Here is a 17,605-nt window from a genome sequence, read left to right on the forward strand (position 1 = left end):
CGCCCCGCCCCGCCCCGCCCCGCCTCGCGCAATAACGCTCCTCCTTCGTTGCCCCTGGTTGCCGTTTGTTGACTTCCGGTAACGCGGTAGTCGCAAATGTCGGGAGTGTCGCCATGGGGGGCAGAGGGGCTTCCGCGGCCCAAGTTGGGGCTGAGGTGCTGCCTTAGGCCTAACCGAGTCTCTCCCGCCGTCTTTCCGGCCCAGACGAACCCACCTCGTTTCGCCCTCGGCATGGGGGAACCTGAGGAGGTGGTGCCCGGTGAGTCGCGTCCGCTGAGGTGGCAGCGGGCCCAGAGGGAGGGTCTGCGGGAGGGCTGGCGGCTAGGCCCCGCCTCCGGGCCAGCCCCGTCGAGGGACAGGCCAGGGCCGCGGTCGCCAGACTGGGGCCGTAGCTCTGGCCGCGCGCCCCGGGAATGATCGAAGGGAGAAGAAAAGAGGGGAGGGACCTGAGAGGAAACAAGGAGGAAGAAGGTGCTTGCCTTTTTGTTGTTGTTTTTAAATGAACTTTTGATGAGTTTCTCGAAAGTTGGGCTGTTTTTACCTCTCTATAAACTTTCCAAAGTACCTTTTTCGAGGTCCCCAGGATCCAGTTATATATTGAATGCAGTTAAGAGTGGGTGGTGAGGGGACGTGAGGTAAAATGGGGATAAAGACTTGAGGAAAAAGAGGAGGCGGGAGTAAAGCGGGAGCCATTAGAGTGGTTTTTTAAGACTTCTTTTTCCCTGAGTCCCAGAATACATTTGACATTGTGAAGTCATACGTACGTTACTGCATACATACTGTTTAACAGAAATAGACGTTTCATAAAGCACTTGAGATGCGCTCAGAGATTTTCTATAATACATTACTTTAAAAATGGTCATCGTGTTTCACCAAATTGATTTTCTGACCCATTAATGCGTTATGACTAAGAGTTTGAAAAAAAAAAACTGGATTAGAGCAGAATCATTCATTCACAGAAATAAGTATTCTGCCTTCTGCCATGCTCTTGGTTCTAACAGATTCCTGCCCTCCTTGGGTTCACAGCTTAGTGAAGGATACAAGAAAGTAAACAAAATGACAATACCCGAACCATTTGACAGTAGCCAGGAGGCCAGAGGAGAGCTACCAAACCCTGATTTGGGTGAGGGTATCAGGGAAGGTTTGCTGGGGAGCCAGAGCAGGACAAAACAGTTAAAATTATTCATTCTAGGGAAATCCAGAGACTGCTCTAGAACCTCACCTCCCAAATCTAAATTATCAGAACTGAGACGCCTCACAGTTGTTCTCAAAAGGTTCTCCATGTGGCTAATCTCATGCATTAACGTTTATTATTAATACTCATGTTCACGATGTTTTCCTTTCTGGTACCCATTAGTTTCTTTACGTGTGATCCTTTTCCTTGATATTTCTTCAAAAAGTGAATCTGGCTTCCTATTTGGGGGGTGTGTGTGTGTATTTAAATGATTATCAGGAACTGGTAGGGGTTTGGGGTTTCCAAAATGGTACTGGACCAAACCCCCTGCATCCTGGTGATGCTAATGATGAAACTCAATACTGTCCTGTTTCTGTGTGTGGAGAAAAGTCCCCAGTGGGGGGCTAGGCCATGAGATGTTTACCAGTGTGAGTAGGGCACCAATTGTATCAGCTCATTTAAGGGAACAGATATTTCACCTGGTAATATAGCAAGACTATTAGTAATTGACTGCCCTCCTTGTGATAATGTATTTCTTATTTTGCACGAGTAACTGAATAATACATATTTAATTTAGTAGATTTCATAAATAAAATTGGAATGAAGTCTGAGGAATAAGACTGAATTAAGGTGGAAAAAGGAGGGCTTAAACAGTTCTACAGTGGAGGCAAAGCTGTCATGAGAAGGACTCAGAATAGATAAATTACTAAAAAAAATATTTTAGTAACAGACAACATAGTAAAAGTTGTAAAATAGAACCTATCATATTTTTGCAGATTCGGGTGCTGTGTTTACATTTGGAAAAACTAAATTTGCTGAAAATATTCCCAGCAAATTCTGGTTTAAAAATGATATCCCTACATATCTTGCATGTGGAGATGAACATACTGCTATTATTACAGGTTAGTATTAAAATCCTAAATGAGGATAATAATACTTAGAAAAATCTAAATATTATAGATGTGCTGTGTTTTAAACATATTGAAAATAGTGTTTTTTTATTTTGCCAGAGAATTCTTGATAATTAATTCATCAAGAGAATCTTTTAAATTTTAAGTTCCCTTAGTATATTCAAATGTGATTTTCTATACACACAACTTTCTTAGAGTAAATCTATTTTAATATATCTCTATAATTTTTTTTAAAACTGTTATTGTATAATCTTAGAAACTCTTTTACACCTAACAGAATCTGGCTATATGTATATGGACAAGGTAACCTGTGTCAACATGGGAAACAATGTCACCTTTTAAGTATAGCATTTTTATTGCTTTGTGGTTACTTTATCTCACAATATTTTATGTTGAAAATGCTTCAATTTATTATTCCTTTTTCCTCTTCACCAGGAAATAATAAACTTTACATGTTTGGCAGTAACAACTGGGGCCAGTTAGGACTAGGATCAAGGTCAACTGTTAGCAAGCCAACGTGTGTCAAAGGTTTGGGGTCTTTTCTTTTTTATTACTTTAAATATGTAACAAACTATATAAAATATTTTTATATTGATTGTGTGGTCCTTTAATGTCATAAGTAATAAAGCCTTTAGTTCTTTATTTTCTGATATTTGCTTGAATATTGTTGGCATTTTACTTTATATGATACTTAGAAATACTTTTATATGTTAGAGTCTGAAAATCACATTGATTTTAAACCCAAAGGCTACAAAAGAAAGTAATAATTCTACACTACTCTACTTGAACATTTCTTCCTTGTTTGTAAATCTACTTAAATAATATCATTATTCTATATACAGAGAACAAACAATATGTTAGAATTTTGAACTCTGTCTCATTTGTTAGAGTTGTGGACATCATGGTACCGTGTAGTTACTAGTTTTATAAAACACACTTGACCCTGCTATATCTAGTGAGTAGACGTACTAAACAAAACATGAAGACTAGTGGTTGATTAGTACTAGTGTTCTTACAAGAATAACAGTACAAAATATTTTAAATCAGATCTGTCCCAGAAAATAGGGGACATATAATAACTTTACAAAGTTTTTTCACTGTTATGTGCAAAGCTTTTGTTTAGATATAACCTATGAACGTCAACTAAACTTGAATGGCTATGGAGATTCCTTGGGATACGACAATAGCAGTATTCTTTATCTTCCTAGCCAAAATTTCAATTTCAACTCAAAATTTCAGTGTAATTGATCATATTTATGCTATTTATAGGTGTTTTTATGAAACTTTTAAAGTGCTCCACTTGGTCAAAAAGTATTTATTGGGCATAGTCTATTAAACCATTGGGTGTATTCATGGTGCCTGTGATTCTTACTCTCAAATATCTAATAGACTAGCTAACAGGATTGCCTAGACTGTTACATCCTTGAGACCAGGGACTCTGTCTTAGTGATGTCTGCAGCCGCTATGCCAAGCACTTAGAAGGTGTTCTATAAAGGTTTTTTGAATGTATAAATGAATAAATGAAGAACTTAACATAGGTACATGCCTATGATTATTTAACTTAACAGTGTTTCATTGAGTGAGGTAGAAGGTCATAGTGATAACAGATTAGGTAATATAACAGGTTGGTGAGGTGACACTGTAGCAGAATGCAGTGGATCTCAGCACATAGTACTTACTTTTGGAGTTTTAAAAAATATATAGATGCCTTAGCCTTAGCTCAGACCTACTGACTCAGATTCTCCAGGGATGGGACTGAGCTATCTGTATTTTTCTCAGAGCTCCACTGGTTATTATGATGCACAACTAGTTCTGAAAACTTTTGGTTTAGTAGTTAAGAACATCGACTTTGGAGTCAGACAGTCCTGGGTTTAAATCACAGTCCTACCACTTCGTTACCATTTGATTATATTATTTATCATTTTAATAACCATAAAATATTTTAACTGTCATATTTTTAGCTTTAAAACCCGAAAAGGTGAAATTTGCTGCCTGTGGACGGAACCACACCCTGGTTTTAACAGGTATTTTATTTGATCTGTATGATTTCCTGCTTGATTTGAGGACTGAAGTCTCGGTCCAGTACATTTGTGGCTTTGTAAAATTAATAATACTGGTATCTTGGCAACAGTAATATTAGGATTTTTAAAGATGTATCTTGGCAACAGTAATAGGATTTTTAAAGACGTAAGTTTTCAAAGGCAAATGAGATGTAGTATACTCGTTTGCCTTTGAAAATATGCAGATAAATGTTAAGTGACTGAAGGAAAAGCTTATTTTCTTGGATTACATCAAGAGACAGCATCTCAGGGACTGATTGTTCCAGATCTTGCTCTTCCCTCTTCTTTTCTGAAGGAGAGTGGGAATGGCTCCCACCCTTACATCAACCCTTATTGATGTGGGTCACCACAATTTCAATGAAAATCCAAACAGGCTGTGTTTGGCAGGGGGTAGAGGTTGCATGTGTGTGTAGAAATTGACAAGGTGATTCTTAAGTTTCTAACGAAAAGCAAAGGACCTGGAATAGCAAAACAGTTTTGAAAAGAATAATATTGGAGCACTAGCACTACCTGATCTCAAGACTTACTATAAAGCTACTGTAATCAAGACAGTGTGCTATTAGTGAAAAGACAGACAAAGATGAATAGAACAGAATAGAGTCTAGAAATAAACCCATATGTATATACCCAACTAATATTTGACAAAGGTGTCAAGGCAATTCAATGGAGAAAAGGTAGTCTTGTGAACAAATGCTGCGGGAACAGTTAGACATCCAGGTCCTGGCCACTGGCATTTCTTCCTACCTCCTTTTCTTCCCACACAACTTCTTCTGTCTTCAGACTATTCTCACTGCCTTGGCTCCTCCTCCTCACCTCTCTGCCCTCATTCATACTTTTCCCTTGCTGAAATGTCTTTTACTCAGATTCTTATCTTTTAAGATACAGTGTAAGTCTTATTTCTTTCATGGAGCTTCTTGTGGCTATTCAGATTTTTACTCACATGGTTCTCTGAACTGCTTAAAGTATTTCACCAACTCCAGTTTGTTCCATATGTTAAATTGTGTGGTCCAATTCCATGTGGCCCTGTGATGTCTTCCATTTGAAAGCTAATCTCGTTTCCTCAGTTTGATTTCATTTTCTTTAAAAAATATCTAATTTTAAATTTTTACTGATTCAGGCTGATCTTGCCCTCAGTTTCCTTTATAATTTAGTGAGGTTTTAACTTCATGTGCATTTTTTTATTTGATTTTTTCAATTTTTTATGTGCATTTTTATGACACGTTTCACTAATTTTTAATATGTATGTGTTTCAAAGGTTTTTATTACTTTAGAGCTTACTGGCAATGTTTATTATCTAGGCATGATATACTTCTTAATTAAGAAAGTAATTAACAAATATTTATATAGTGCTTCCAATGAGCCAATGCTATTTTAAGAATTTTACGAATGTTAACCAATTTAATCTTCATAATAGCTCTATGAAGTAGGCACTATTATTATCCCTGTTTTACAGATGAGGAAAAGGAGACGTTGAGTGGTTAACGGCAGCTCAGCCAAGGTCACACAAGCCAGAATTTATGCCCAGGAAGTTTGGCTGTGGAGTCCTTTTTCCTAAATACAATGCTATACTACCTCATTTTATTTGTTACTTATTATATCATAGCTTTAATTGAGTGTGGAAGTTAAAGTTAAGGAGCCATATCTCTTTTTTAAAATAGCTCAATTTGGATTGTAAACTTATTTGGAAATTGCTTTCTCCTTTTCTGCTCTGAATTAATCGAGTGCTGCATAAGTAAGAAAATACATTCCACACATTCTGTGCATTTCAGTTGCTACCAGAGCTATAGAATGATTTTTAAAATCTCACAAAAATGTATAGACTTGCTTGTTTTGCTTTATTTTTTAAAACGGAATGAAGTTGTGTACCAAATTATAGGACAATGTCAGGTTAACAACTTTCTTCACTTGTTAATAGAGGAAATATCTGGTATATACTGGCCTGTCTCATAAAGATGGTGACTGTACTATACTGATGTGTTCTTTTTCATGTGCAGAAGAAGGCAAAGTATATGCAGCTGGAGGAAATAATGAAGGACAGCTAGGACTTGGTGACACTGAAGATAGAAACACTTTTCATCCAATTTGTTTTTTTACATCTCAGCATCAGCTTAAACAGCTCTCTGCTGGATCTAACACTTCAGCTGCACTAACCGGTGAGGCTTTTTTTTCCATTTTAAGCTGGGGCATATCCCTTTCCTTTAGACCAGGATATACCAACTTAGTAAATTGAAGACAGCATTGCCCTTTAGTTTTCTTTCATTGACAGTGTGTTTTCAGAATGCATTTAAAATGGAACTTCAAATCATAACATACATTACAATTTTACGCTTATGCCCAGGAAGTTAGAGTTAGATGTAAACATACATTTTGAAGATGTGTTAAATCAATTCTAAGTTATGCTGTTCATCTACTCATTTGATATTCTTAAATATTATCTTCATTGTATGTTCCGAAAGTTATACTTGCAGCTTTAATGAAGTTGCTATCAGAAACATCATAGAAATCTGTTGGATATGTACAGTTAAAATACAGTTTATAATGGTCATTGCATCTCTCTGCCTCCCTATTAGAATCCTACATGAGAAACAACTTTAAAATTTGGAGCCAGCATAAACCTAGTCTCACTGAAGAAGCTGCCAGAGTGCTTCTTTGTCCCAATCTGGAGAGCTGTTTATCATAAGGTGTTGCTCTGGCTGTCAGGAGAGCCAGAGGCGGCTCTGCAGCTCCATCCTTTCAATTCTGTCAGCCGTATAGTTAGCATTTTGACATCCTTCTGTTGGTTCTTATGTTCAATTTTCCTTTTATTTGCCTTATTAAATCACTTCAAAGATTAATTTTTTAAATTAAAAGATAAGTCTTGATGATTTCTTTCTAAAATATTTTTTCCTAGTTTAACTTTTTCTGACATTGAAACCCTGATCAGGAAGAACAGAAATTAACCTGTATTTGAAATGCTATGTATGCTAATATATCTCCTTAGTCTTCGAAGCTAGATTATATGCTTTCAAGTATAAATTATTTTTAAAAAAGGAAAATGCACTCATTTTTTTCTTTCTTTAAATCATCATTTCCACAGTTTCTCAGAGCCGGGTCTTCCAGGCCATTTTAACCTGAGACTTGCCCAAGAGATATCCAGTATGATATCATTCATTTCAGTTGTAGATAGACTGCTCGAAAGGAGGAAACAATTTTCTGTTTAGAGACATTAAAATAAGAAAAAGTTATTATAGGAAAGGATATTCTGTCGTTGCTATTGAGATAAAAATATGGACGTGACTAAAGTGATTTACATCAGGTTATTCTCTGTTCTTTATCATTATAGAAGCATTTCATAATAGAAATTGAACTCTTAGGTAGCTAGCTGGTATAAATATCTTAGTAGTACTTTTCTTTCAAGATGAGTAATTTTTATAAATTAAAAAATAAATGGGCTGTTGGAAATATAATTACTTGATAACCCTGATGCTTTTTAAAATCTTTTTTCCTCATGTTTTCTTTATAGTGGATGGAAACCTTTTTATGTGGGGAGATAATTCTGAAGGGCAAATTGGTTTAAAAAATGTACCCAATGTGTGTGTTCCTCATCAAGTGACCGTTGGGAAACCTATCGCCTGGATCTCTTGTGGATATTACCATTCAGCTTTTGTAACAAGTAAGACAGAATATTTTGGATTACGTTATCTCCCATTTCTAAGTTATTACTAAATTAATAATAAAATGATATAACATTCTACAGTTCCATAGAAGTAACGCCATGGTAGTCCAAGTAATGAAATAATTTGATGTGTTTTAGGCCACAGTATTTATCTACTTCAATAATAAGAGTTTTTTTAATTTCAAACTCTCTCTGACATGTTAACTTTTTAAGTGAATATTAGGTGTATTAGGTATACAAAATTTATGTGTTAGAAACCCTTCTAAGTTTTGATTCTAAAACTTCTTGGACTCTTCTCGCATGAAAAACAAGATCTGTTGGCCACTTTCCTCTAGATCTCCTTGCCTCTGTACTTTGACCTATTCTACTCTTGCCATTATAATTTTCTTTTATTATTTCTATACATGAGACATACTTTCATTGTGGGAACAGGGGTGAAGACTAGATGGAAAAGAAGAGAGGTCAGTATGGGATATTTCTTTGGTGGGACTTTAATCAGCATCCTTAATGTCTCTCATTCCTGGGCTCACTGGCAATCTTTTCTACCTTAGTTAAAATATTTGAAATGTTGGACTCTATTATAGTCTACATCTATGTTAGTAATAATAGGAGAAGTATGATCATGGCTTTCCATCTTATTGATGGTTTTTCTAACAGTAAAATCACCTAGAGGAAACAGTTTTGCGGCCCCTCTTAGACATCTCTCTAAATCTTTGTTTTATACATTTACTCCTTATTTCATGCACTTCAGATTCAGTTTTAGAAAGTGCCAATTGACTCATCCCGGTGCTCCCCAGATTTACCAGTGAATTTCTAGCAGCTTGGTACCAAGAGAGGGCAAAATCCAGTTTGGTTGGTATTGTTTACCACTGTATCAGTTTGTGTCTTGAACAAACTGATAACCAATTAATATAGTTCACTGGGAGAGTGAGTGAATCAATGACCAGTTGATTGTGTTCCTTGGGGCAATATACCACCCACCAACTTATTAGTACCTTTAGGGCTCCTTGAGTTGGTATAGTCTATGCTCACTTTATTCATAAAACAAAACAAAAAAAGGGGGGAAAAAAACAAAAATTTCAAGTAAAAACATTGTCTTATACTTGAGTTTTAATAAAACTGCAGAAATTATTTTTATGGCTAAACTCTGCTTTATCCAGGAGGGGAGTAAGTGGAATTGTTCATCTTTACCCAACAGGTGTTAAATTGAGCTTTTTTGCTTTGTTTTTTGTTTACATGCCTTTTTTAAAGAAAAACAGCATTATTGAAAGATAGCTCACACACCATACAATTCACCCATGTCAAGGTATGAGGAGCAGCAGGAGTTTATAGACAGAGGTAGAAAGAGACTCATCTGGACTGATTTCATATGAGAGGCAAAAGGCATGGAACAAGGGGGAAGGGTGCTGACTCACTGAGTATCTCTTCTGTACTGGTGTGTGTTAAATACCAAATAGAAAACTGTGCTGGGGAAAACTTCACCTTCTGTACAGAAAAATCAAAAAAATCAGCATAGCTATGTTAGCAGTATTTGACCAAGTTTTTCATTATATTACTATTACTATTACTATTATTATTATTATTGTTATTATTATTGTTGTTATTATTATTAAAGTGTAGTTGGCATACAATATTATATTAGTTTCAAGTTTGACCAAGTTTAACATACCTTGTTGTTAGATGTCCCACAGCTTCCCTAAGTTTGCTAGAAGGGCTCTTACACTTCAATAGCAGCTTATGCTCATGGCTAAGATTTATTACAGAGCAAAAGCAACTGGAAAAAGATATGTATTGGCGGAGTGCAGAGAGGTCCAGCATAGGCTCCCTAGTCTCTTCTCTTCCCAGGCCACACAGGACATGCTTTCTCTTTGGCAACAAACTTTGGGGACGTATTATGTGTAATGTCTCTGCCCAGAGAAGCCCACTGTAGTCTCAGGGTCTGAGGCTTTTATGTGGAATGTGATCATGTAGGCAACGTCCTGCCAGCAACTGGCCACAGTATCAGAAACTCAGGTTCCCCAACAGAGAAACCAGGTATACCTGATCAGTGTTGATGTTTGTGCAAAGCAATCTTAGGAAGTTAAAATGGTATAATTCATTGCTCCAGGGTATATAACAAAATCATTGATCACATAAAGAACACTTCAAGGGCCATATTCCCAGGGGTTGGTCAGTGATCAATCATGGTTCTCTTGGAGACATGCAATTATAAGCAACGAGACCTGTTTTGTTACCTCTTTCCTCATACCAATGGTGATATGTTCTGTGTCATTCTTTACATTAGATTATATATTTACAAAAGTTTTTTAATTGCTGCTTTATAGAACTCAGTTCAGTTTATAGAAATGAATAAAAGAAATTCCTACTTTCAAGAAGCTCATAGTCATAGTGTGATAAGTGTAATAATAGAAACAAGTCAATAGTATTAGTATGGACAAGGTAGTAATTAAATGTCAGTGGTTACTTGATAAGAGAGTCTTTCTGGAGGAAGTACTAACTGAGTAAAATCTGTTACCTTAAGACTGTATAATGTATTTACTCACACATGAATGAGTTTTCTGAAACAAGTTTTATAAAAATCAATTATTCATTTATTCAACAAGTATTCATTAAATGCTCAGTGTACTAGACATTCTGCTGGGTTTTTAGAATACCATAATGAGCAAAACAAAATCTATGTCCTTGTGGGGGCTTAATGTCTAGTCATTTTGCTATATTAAGAGGAAGTCAAAGAAATATGATAGTCTTCTCTCTTTTGTGAAATAGCTAAAATAATTTTCTAGCTGTTTATCAATAGTGATGGTCATGAATCTTCATGAAGATTTTGGATTAGAATAATCAAGAGGAAAGGAAAATCTGGTTTTATTTCCTCACCAGACAGTAAAAATATCTCAAGAAAGTTCAAATTTATTAAGACGCCATTTTCTAAATTTTTTATTGAACATGAGAACGTGTACTAAAAAGACCAGTATCTTGTTCATTTTTATGTTGTCATTGATCACTGTTCTTTTCCTTTAATAGTGGAGGGAGAACTATATACATTTGGAGAAACTGAGTGTGGGAAGTTAGGTCTTCCCAGACAGCTGCTGATGAATCATAAAGTGCCCCAGCTGGTGCCTGGAATTCCTGAGAAGGTGATCCAAGTAGCTTGTGGTGGAGGGCACACGGTGGTTCTCACAGGTATGTGTGGACCCTGCTGCTCTGTTTCTTGCTTTCTGTGGTGGCTAATGACAAAAAATGTTCTACATTTTTTAAATTGTGGTAAGAACACTTAACATGTGATTTACCCTCTTAAGTGAGTTTTAAGCATACAGTACCATATTATCTATAGGCGTAATAGATATGGTGAATCTCTAGAAGTTACCTTGCATATCTGAAACTTTATACGCATTGATTAGCAGTTCCTCCTCCCCCCATCCAAGCTCCTGGCAACCATTATTTTAATCTTTGCTTCTATGAGTTTGACTACTTAGGTAGCTCATATAAATTGGCCTTGAATCTTTTTCTGTGAAGATCCCGACTTTTTATTCCTATAGTTAATATACATTTCTGGCCTATGGAAGAATTTCTTAAATAGAAAAAAATGAATCTTGTTGAATGGTTTTCCCTATCATAATTGATATTTTTATGATCTTAACACCTTTACTGGCAGCAAATGACATTGTTTTTAGCTCATTATCAAAGACAAACTGTTTTCAATATTTATATGGAAACATATATGTTTTCCATATATATGCCATATTTATCTAAAATTGTCATTTTTTTCTGAAACATTTTCTTTTGGAGAGGCTCCCTTTCCATACTATTTTCTAAAGTCATTGATAATTCTTTTCTTTGTGATATTCACCATGTATAACTCGGTGATTTCTTTGTGATTTTTATATTCCGTTATAGTAATTTATTTAAAAATGTTAAGATTTTAAATTACAGATAATAAAGTCAGAATATTAATTGTAATGTCACTTTAGTTTCTGAATTTTGTATTTAGTATGACGTTATTTCTCAGGATTCTAGTCAATATGTTAAAATATACTTATGTTTGATAATATGCTTACTAAATCGACATTCCCAAATTTGTTAGGCGTTAGCTTTATGTTAGATGAGTACTGTAGAGGTAATGTAGTTAGGTAGTGAATTGTCATTTTCTTGGTTAAAAAGAAATGAAGTTTCTGAAATTGCCATTTAGTCTTCAGTAACCCAAAGTTGCAAGTGTTCTAGACAAATTTTAAATAATATCCAATTCTCAGATGATATGCTTAATGTTCCAAGGTGATTGAGAAATATTTTATCTTTAGATTTTTCTCTCTTACATAGCTTTTCCTTAACTTCTTTTTCTAGTCCCAGTCATGCTTATTAAGCTATGGTTTCCTAGAATTACAATTTCCAGATGGAATCTTTTTCCAAGTTAGAAATAACTTTTTTTCAAGGCATCCACTCTAAATTTGGAAATAATTTTGAGGTTTAAGTTCTTTTTGAATTTTTGCTGACAAAATGATTTTTTATATATTTTCCAAAATTTTTATTTTATGAATTAAACTTTAAAATTAACCTTTATAAATTACCTGAATATTCATTCTATAGGCAGAAATGCAACTTATTCTTTGTTATGTATTGTCTCTAGTTTGTATAAAGATTATAGAAATAATTTATAAGGTGATTGAGTGGTATTCTGAAGGATACAAATATTGATTACGTAATAACAATGTCATTTAACCATACATTATAAAATATTTTCATATAAAATGAGCACCAAGATAATCCACAATACTTTTAATTATACTTAAAATAAAAAAAAAATACACTTAAGTATGATAGACATTAATCTTCCCGTGGACTTTGTTTTGAGGTTAAAAACCATACTGCCAGAAATTGATTGTTTTCTCCAGAGTTTTGCAGACTTTGGGATCTCACAGACTAGTAAGGTTTTTATATTTTAAGTTTTTTGTTTTGTAGAAATATGAAAACCAACAGATGGTTGCCAAGTTCTGATTTACATTTGGCTAAATATGGACGTTGCAAAAGAAATACCATCTTGTTTTCATCATTATATCATAAAATAAGAGACATTTTCAAATAAAAAAGAAACTCAATTTTATAATAAATTGTATAAACTTATCTATATGGAAAATTTACTACTTTCCCTATTTTTCACATTTCTTCGTGGACCCATGAGAGCTTTATTATGAGTCAGCCCCGGTGAGAAACTTGTATTCTAGAGCACAGTGTGGACAGAAATATTAAATATTTAGTTCTAGGCGAAGAAGAAATGGATCTGAAGAGTGTATTGAACATAGATTGACTAAGTACTGAGTCGAATACCTAAGAGTTATAGAATATAAGACCTTTTAGGAAAGAATAGCTAACCATCTGTTCTAGATTATTCCCTTTACTAAAGGAAAAGGTTTGTATTAGATGTTTCTATGTGGTCCGTCCCCAGCTTTGTTTTCCCTTGTGTCTGTAAATCTGATCTTAAAATTTATTTGGCTATCATTCATTACAATATTACAAAGATAATTTAAATTAGTTCATTGCTGATGAATTTATTTAAACCGTAACATGATAGATTACAAAATACAACTACTAGTTTTAGTGACGGCAGGATTAGTTTCTCTTTAGAATCAGGGAAACAGTGGACCACTGTTGACAAAATGTCAGACTGGAACTTGGGACACACTAAGTGAGGCAGAGTGATAGATGTCATCTTATATGCCATTCACAGCAGTTACCAAAAGAAAAGAAAGTTTTGGTTATAAGATGGGGTCCATAATGAAATCTAGATCCCAAGGAAAATAATTTATCTTAACGTCTTTAGATTATGTTTGTACAAACTTAAGATCTCTACAGGGCAACAAGTTCCTAGTCATGAAATTAAATGTATTCTGTGAAATTAGAGTACTATTGATCTGAAGCCAACTAATAAAATCTGTTCTCCTAATATAGTATCATTTATTAACTTTGAATTACATTGTTAAATGTTACAAAGGTGACATAGCCAAAAAAGTGTTTTAGTTGTTGTATGTAATGTTCTTAGATGAAAGAGTCTTAGGTCATTTTTTTTTAAAAAATAGAAACTATTGTCATCATTAATCATCTAAGCACTTGAAAGTGAACCATACAGGATAAGGAACAAAACTTTTGTAACATGATTCAGGCTGCCTAAATGGCCTAATTTTACTGGCCAATATCAGACAATTCAAGAAACAGAGTAATTGTTGGCCAGCTAGAGATAGACAGTTGTTTTAATTTACCTGACATCTTACTCTTAAGCTGAACATTCAGAACTGGAGGTATGCCATATGATTATTAATTAAACTAAGAGATGTAATTTTTTACACTAAAGTAAGGATCTGTTTTGCCTTTGCATCTGTGTGGCTTCATATCCTTAACACAGCATATTTTATTTAACAAGTAATATCTATATGTCTTATTTACGAAGTAAACATTTTTATTAGAAAAAATAGAAAGCCGTATGACAATAGATATGTGTTCATCAGTATCCTCCACTGTCAAATTAAGATGACTTGATTACATAATTACTTTTTAGAAAAATGTTCTTTACAACTGAATGTCTTATTATGTTTTAAAATCTGCCTGAATGTTTTCTCATTTAATTTTCACAGCAACTCTGTTAGAAAGAGATTATAACATCAAAGGGTTTAAATAACTTGCCTACTTGCCACAGCAAATAATAATGAAGGTTTGGGCTTCTGCCTGAATTCAAAGGTCTGGCTCTTCTGTAGCAGCAGAGGCAATGTATTGAACTCTGGAGAAGTAGACTAATGTAAAAAACACTGTGCTTCCTAACACAGAGGCCAGGGAGACTTGTGTGTCTAGAAGGACAATTTTATCATTACTCATTTATTCTGTTTTTGTGCTTTTCCATTTCTAGAGAATATATGTGCATAATATTTACTAAGTTATTGGAGGTCCTTTGGAATCACTTAAAAATATTAATATAAATGAAAGCTTTTTACCTTCCTTTCATTATTATTGCATTTCCTAGTAAAGGAACTTTACCTGTGAATAAATCTAGCATTATCTACTGTAATTTTTAATTTTAATTCTTATGCAAATTCTCTTCTGAAATTGTTTTATAAAATGGACTATTTTATTAAGCTACGTTTAAAAGTAAGGACTTTATAGGAAACACTTTATTTTTTTATTTAAGGCAGTGAAAGGAATTAGCTTAAAGATAATTGATGCTTTTTAAAGAGCTGAGTGGTAATTATAGGGACATTTAAGGTAGTTCACCAACATATATTTTTAGGAATTCCTTTTATGATTATTATAAAAGATGAAATTAGGCCCATGCCATAATTTGTACAGTCGTGTACCTTGTCATTTTTCTCTTCATCATTGAGAAATGTATACTTAAGTATTAGGTATTCTAATATGGATATTTCTTTCAGAGTTACTTAACCTTCATTATAAAAGATTGAATTACAGTTTTTCTAGATATAATGGTGACAGTGTCTGCTTTCCTGCAATCCTTTTCTTGTATTTGTCCCTTCCCTTTCAGAGAAAGCTGTGTACACCTTTGGACTGGGACAATTTGGTCAGCTGGGTCTTGGCACTTTTATCTTTGAAACTGCAGAACCCAAAATCCTTGAGCCTATTAAGGACCAGAAAATAATTTATATTTCCTGTGGAGAAAATCACACAGCTTTGATAACAGGTACAGATCAGATTTCTCTTATATATTTATAGAACTGGGTATATTTTAGTACAAGATAAATACTAATGTAAAATGAATGTATCTAACTTAAACAAAGGAATTAATAACTGAGAAAATGGAGTTCCTTGTTTAATATGCCCAAATATAAAGTGGTAAACTCCTTTTAAATTTTAATTCAATTTAAAATCAATCTAAATGATCCAAAGATTTAGAATCTCAAAATATGTCAGTGGTGTCAGAGTTAAGACCATAGTATTATACTTTGGCAGAAAACTGGAACCTTTTTGAAATTATACCAATTCAAAGGCTCTTAACTCTACTGAAGCCAGAGGGAAAAATCTTAGAAGAAAGAACTTATTTATATATATGACATACTGTTGAATTGTACACTTGAAATTTATTTGATTTTATTAATCAATGTCACCCCAATAATTTTTAATAAAGATTTTAAATGGAAAAAAGTAATTATCCCTGTTCAATCTGACAGAGCTGCTCTCAAGCTAAGTAAATTCTTATGATGCTTTTGCCACTAAGAGGCGTTTTCAGAAGTGACTCTCCTAATTTCTCCACAGTGATAGAAAGACACCTCAAAGACCACTAAGTGAATACCTGGGTCCTCTAGGCCTTTCACACTTTAGTTTCTCCTTTATCCATGGAGATGCTGAACTGGGGCGACTTCTCAACCTCAGAAACTAGGTGTTGCTAGTGTAGGACTCAATAAAGATCCTTCCCTAAAATGACTAACTCAGTTATTTGTAGGCAATTGATATACTCCACAATTTTAATTGCTTTGGAACAAAAGGCTCTGCAATTTCACTGTTTCTAACTCACATTTCTACCTAAAAGTGAAATAAAGCATTAAGAAGTTAGAAATCATAAGTATTTTAAAATAATCCAGATAGTGGTATTTCTACATTTTTCCCCTTCTTTTAAAAAAGTCACTGCTACGGTGGAGCTCATCTAATGGTAGCTGGTCAGGGAAACTAGAAGTCGGTAAATACAAGGCACTGCCATGCACTGTCCCTTCTTCCCCAAGGAACCTTTGAGGGAGACCTACCTGCCCATTTTCAAGTATTGATGTCTTTGTTAATATTGTGTGAACTAGAACTATATACAATGTAAAGAATTATTATTCATTCATAGTCCTCGAAGGGTTGTTGATATGTATACTTTACTGCAGGATCTTAATCTGTTTCTCTGTCTTTACTGCCACTTTTTCATCAACTCTAAATTGCCATTAATGGTAAATATACAATATTTATTGATCATCTAACATACATTGAGATTACTTGGTTAAACTTTCATAATACCTTTCCTCCTGATGAAAGAAGTTTTAGTACAAATAATTGAACATTAGCTTTGTTTGCCTTTTTGCTCATGAATCCTCCACAGGGAACGGATGTTAGGAATATTTTTTTCTCCAGGATTAATGAGAGATATGTAGTGAGTATGTAAGTTTTTGTCAGTTCCCCATTATAGCCACTGGCTGATGTCTTTAAAAAGCTCTCTGAGTTTGGAAGTGCAATCAGGTGGCTTGGAGCAGAGTTTATTTTTTCTGGATAAAGGTAATCAAATTAAAAAGGCAAACCTTAAAAAGCATTTTGGATAAAGAAGTCGGCATCAAAAAAGAGGAGGAGGAAGGCAAAACAAAGATAAGGAATAGATATGAAGGAAAGAAATAAGTACCTAATAATAACAATTATAACAGTCTAAATTTAGAGTCTAAACACTGGTTATTGCTGATTTGTAGGCAATCTATTTTTGTATGTTGATTTTTGAACTTAACACTTTACTGAATTATGTTATTATTTCTAATCATTTTTCAGTCAATTCTCTTGGATTTTCTTAGAATGCAATTATTTTGCAGTCTTAAGCTAGAAGCCCCCAAATGTGATCATATCATTTCTCGGCTTAAAAACTATTCATTTAGCTTATCATTGCCCTTAAGAAAGAGTTCAGAAATTCTTAATGTGAACTAACAGGATCTTCTGTGTTGTGGTTCCTTCTTACTTCTTCAGACTCATCTCATGCGACTCTCTCCTTTGTTCTAGAGGCACGTTGGTTGTCATTCAGCTTCTTGACTATGCTGTTTTCTCTTGATTCAGAGCCTTTGTCTGTACTGCTGACTCT

The 17,605-nt window shown here is 34.4% G+C and overlaps 1 protein-coding gene across 1 annotated transcript in view; it reads left to right on the forward strand.

Moving 5' to 3' along the window:
* Window positions 1–45: 45 nt before the first annotated feature.
* The window catches only part of RPGR (retinitis pigmentosa GTPase regulator), a 46,900-nt gene continuing 29,340 nt past the window's right edge, over window positions 46–17,605 (forward strand). The window contains 8 exon segments of the mRNA XM_006918260.3: window positions 46–259; window positions 1,951–2,076; window positions 2,521–2,613; window positions 4,047–4,109; window positions 6,140–6,298; window positions 7,648–7,797; window positions 10,822–10,980; window positions 15,320–15,475. Of these exon segments, the coding sequence (XP_006918322.2) occupies window positions 97–259; window positions 1,951–2,076; window positions 2,521–2,613; window positions 4,047–4,109; window positions 6,140–6,298; window positions 7,648–7,797; window positions 10,822–10,980; window positions 15,320–15,475 (1,069 nt within the window). The 5' untranslated portion in view covers window positions 46–96.

The sequence above is a fragment of the Pteropus alecto genome, unplaced genomic scaffold, assembly GCF_000325575.1.
Source record: "Pteropus alecto unplaced genomic scaffold, ASM32557v1 scaffold28, whole genome shotgun sequence".
NCBI classification, from domain to species: Eukaryota; Metazoa; Chordata; class Mammalia; order Chiroptera; family Pteropodidae; genus Pteropus; species Pteropus alecto.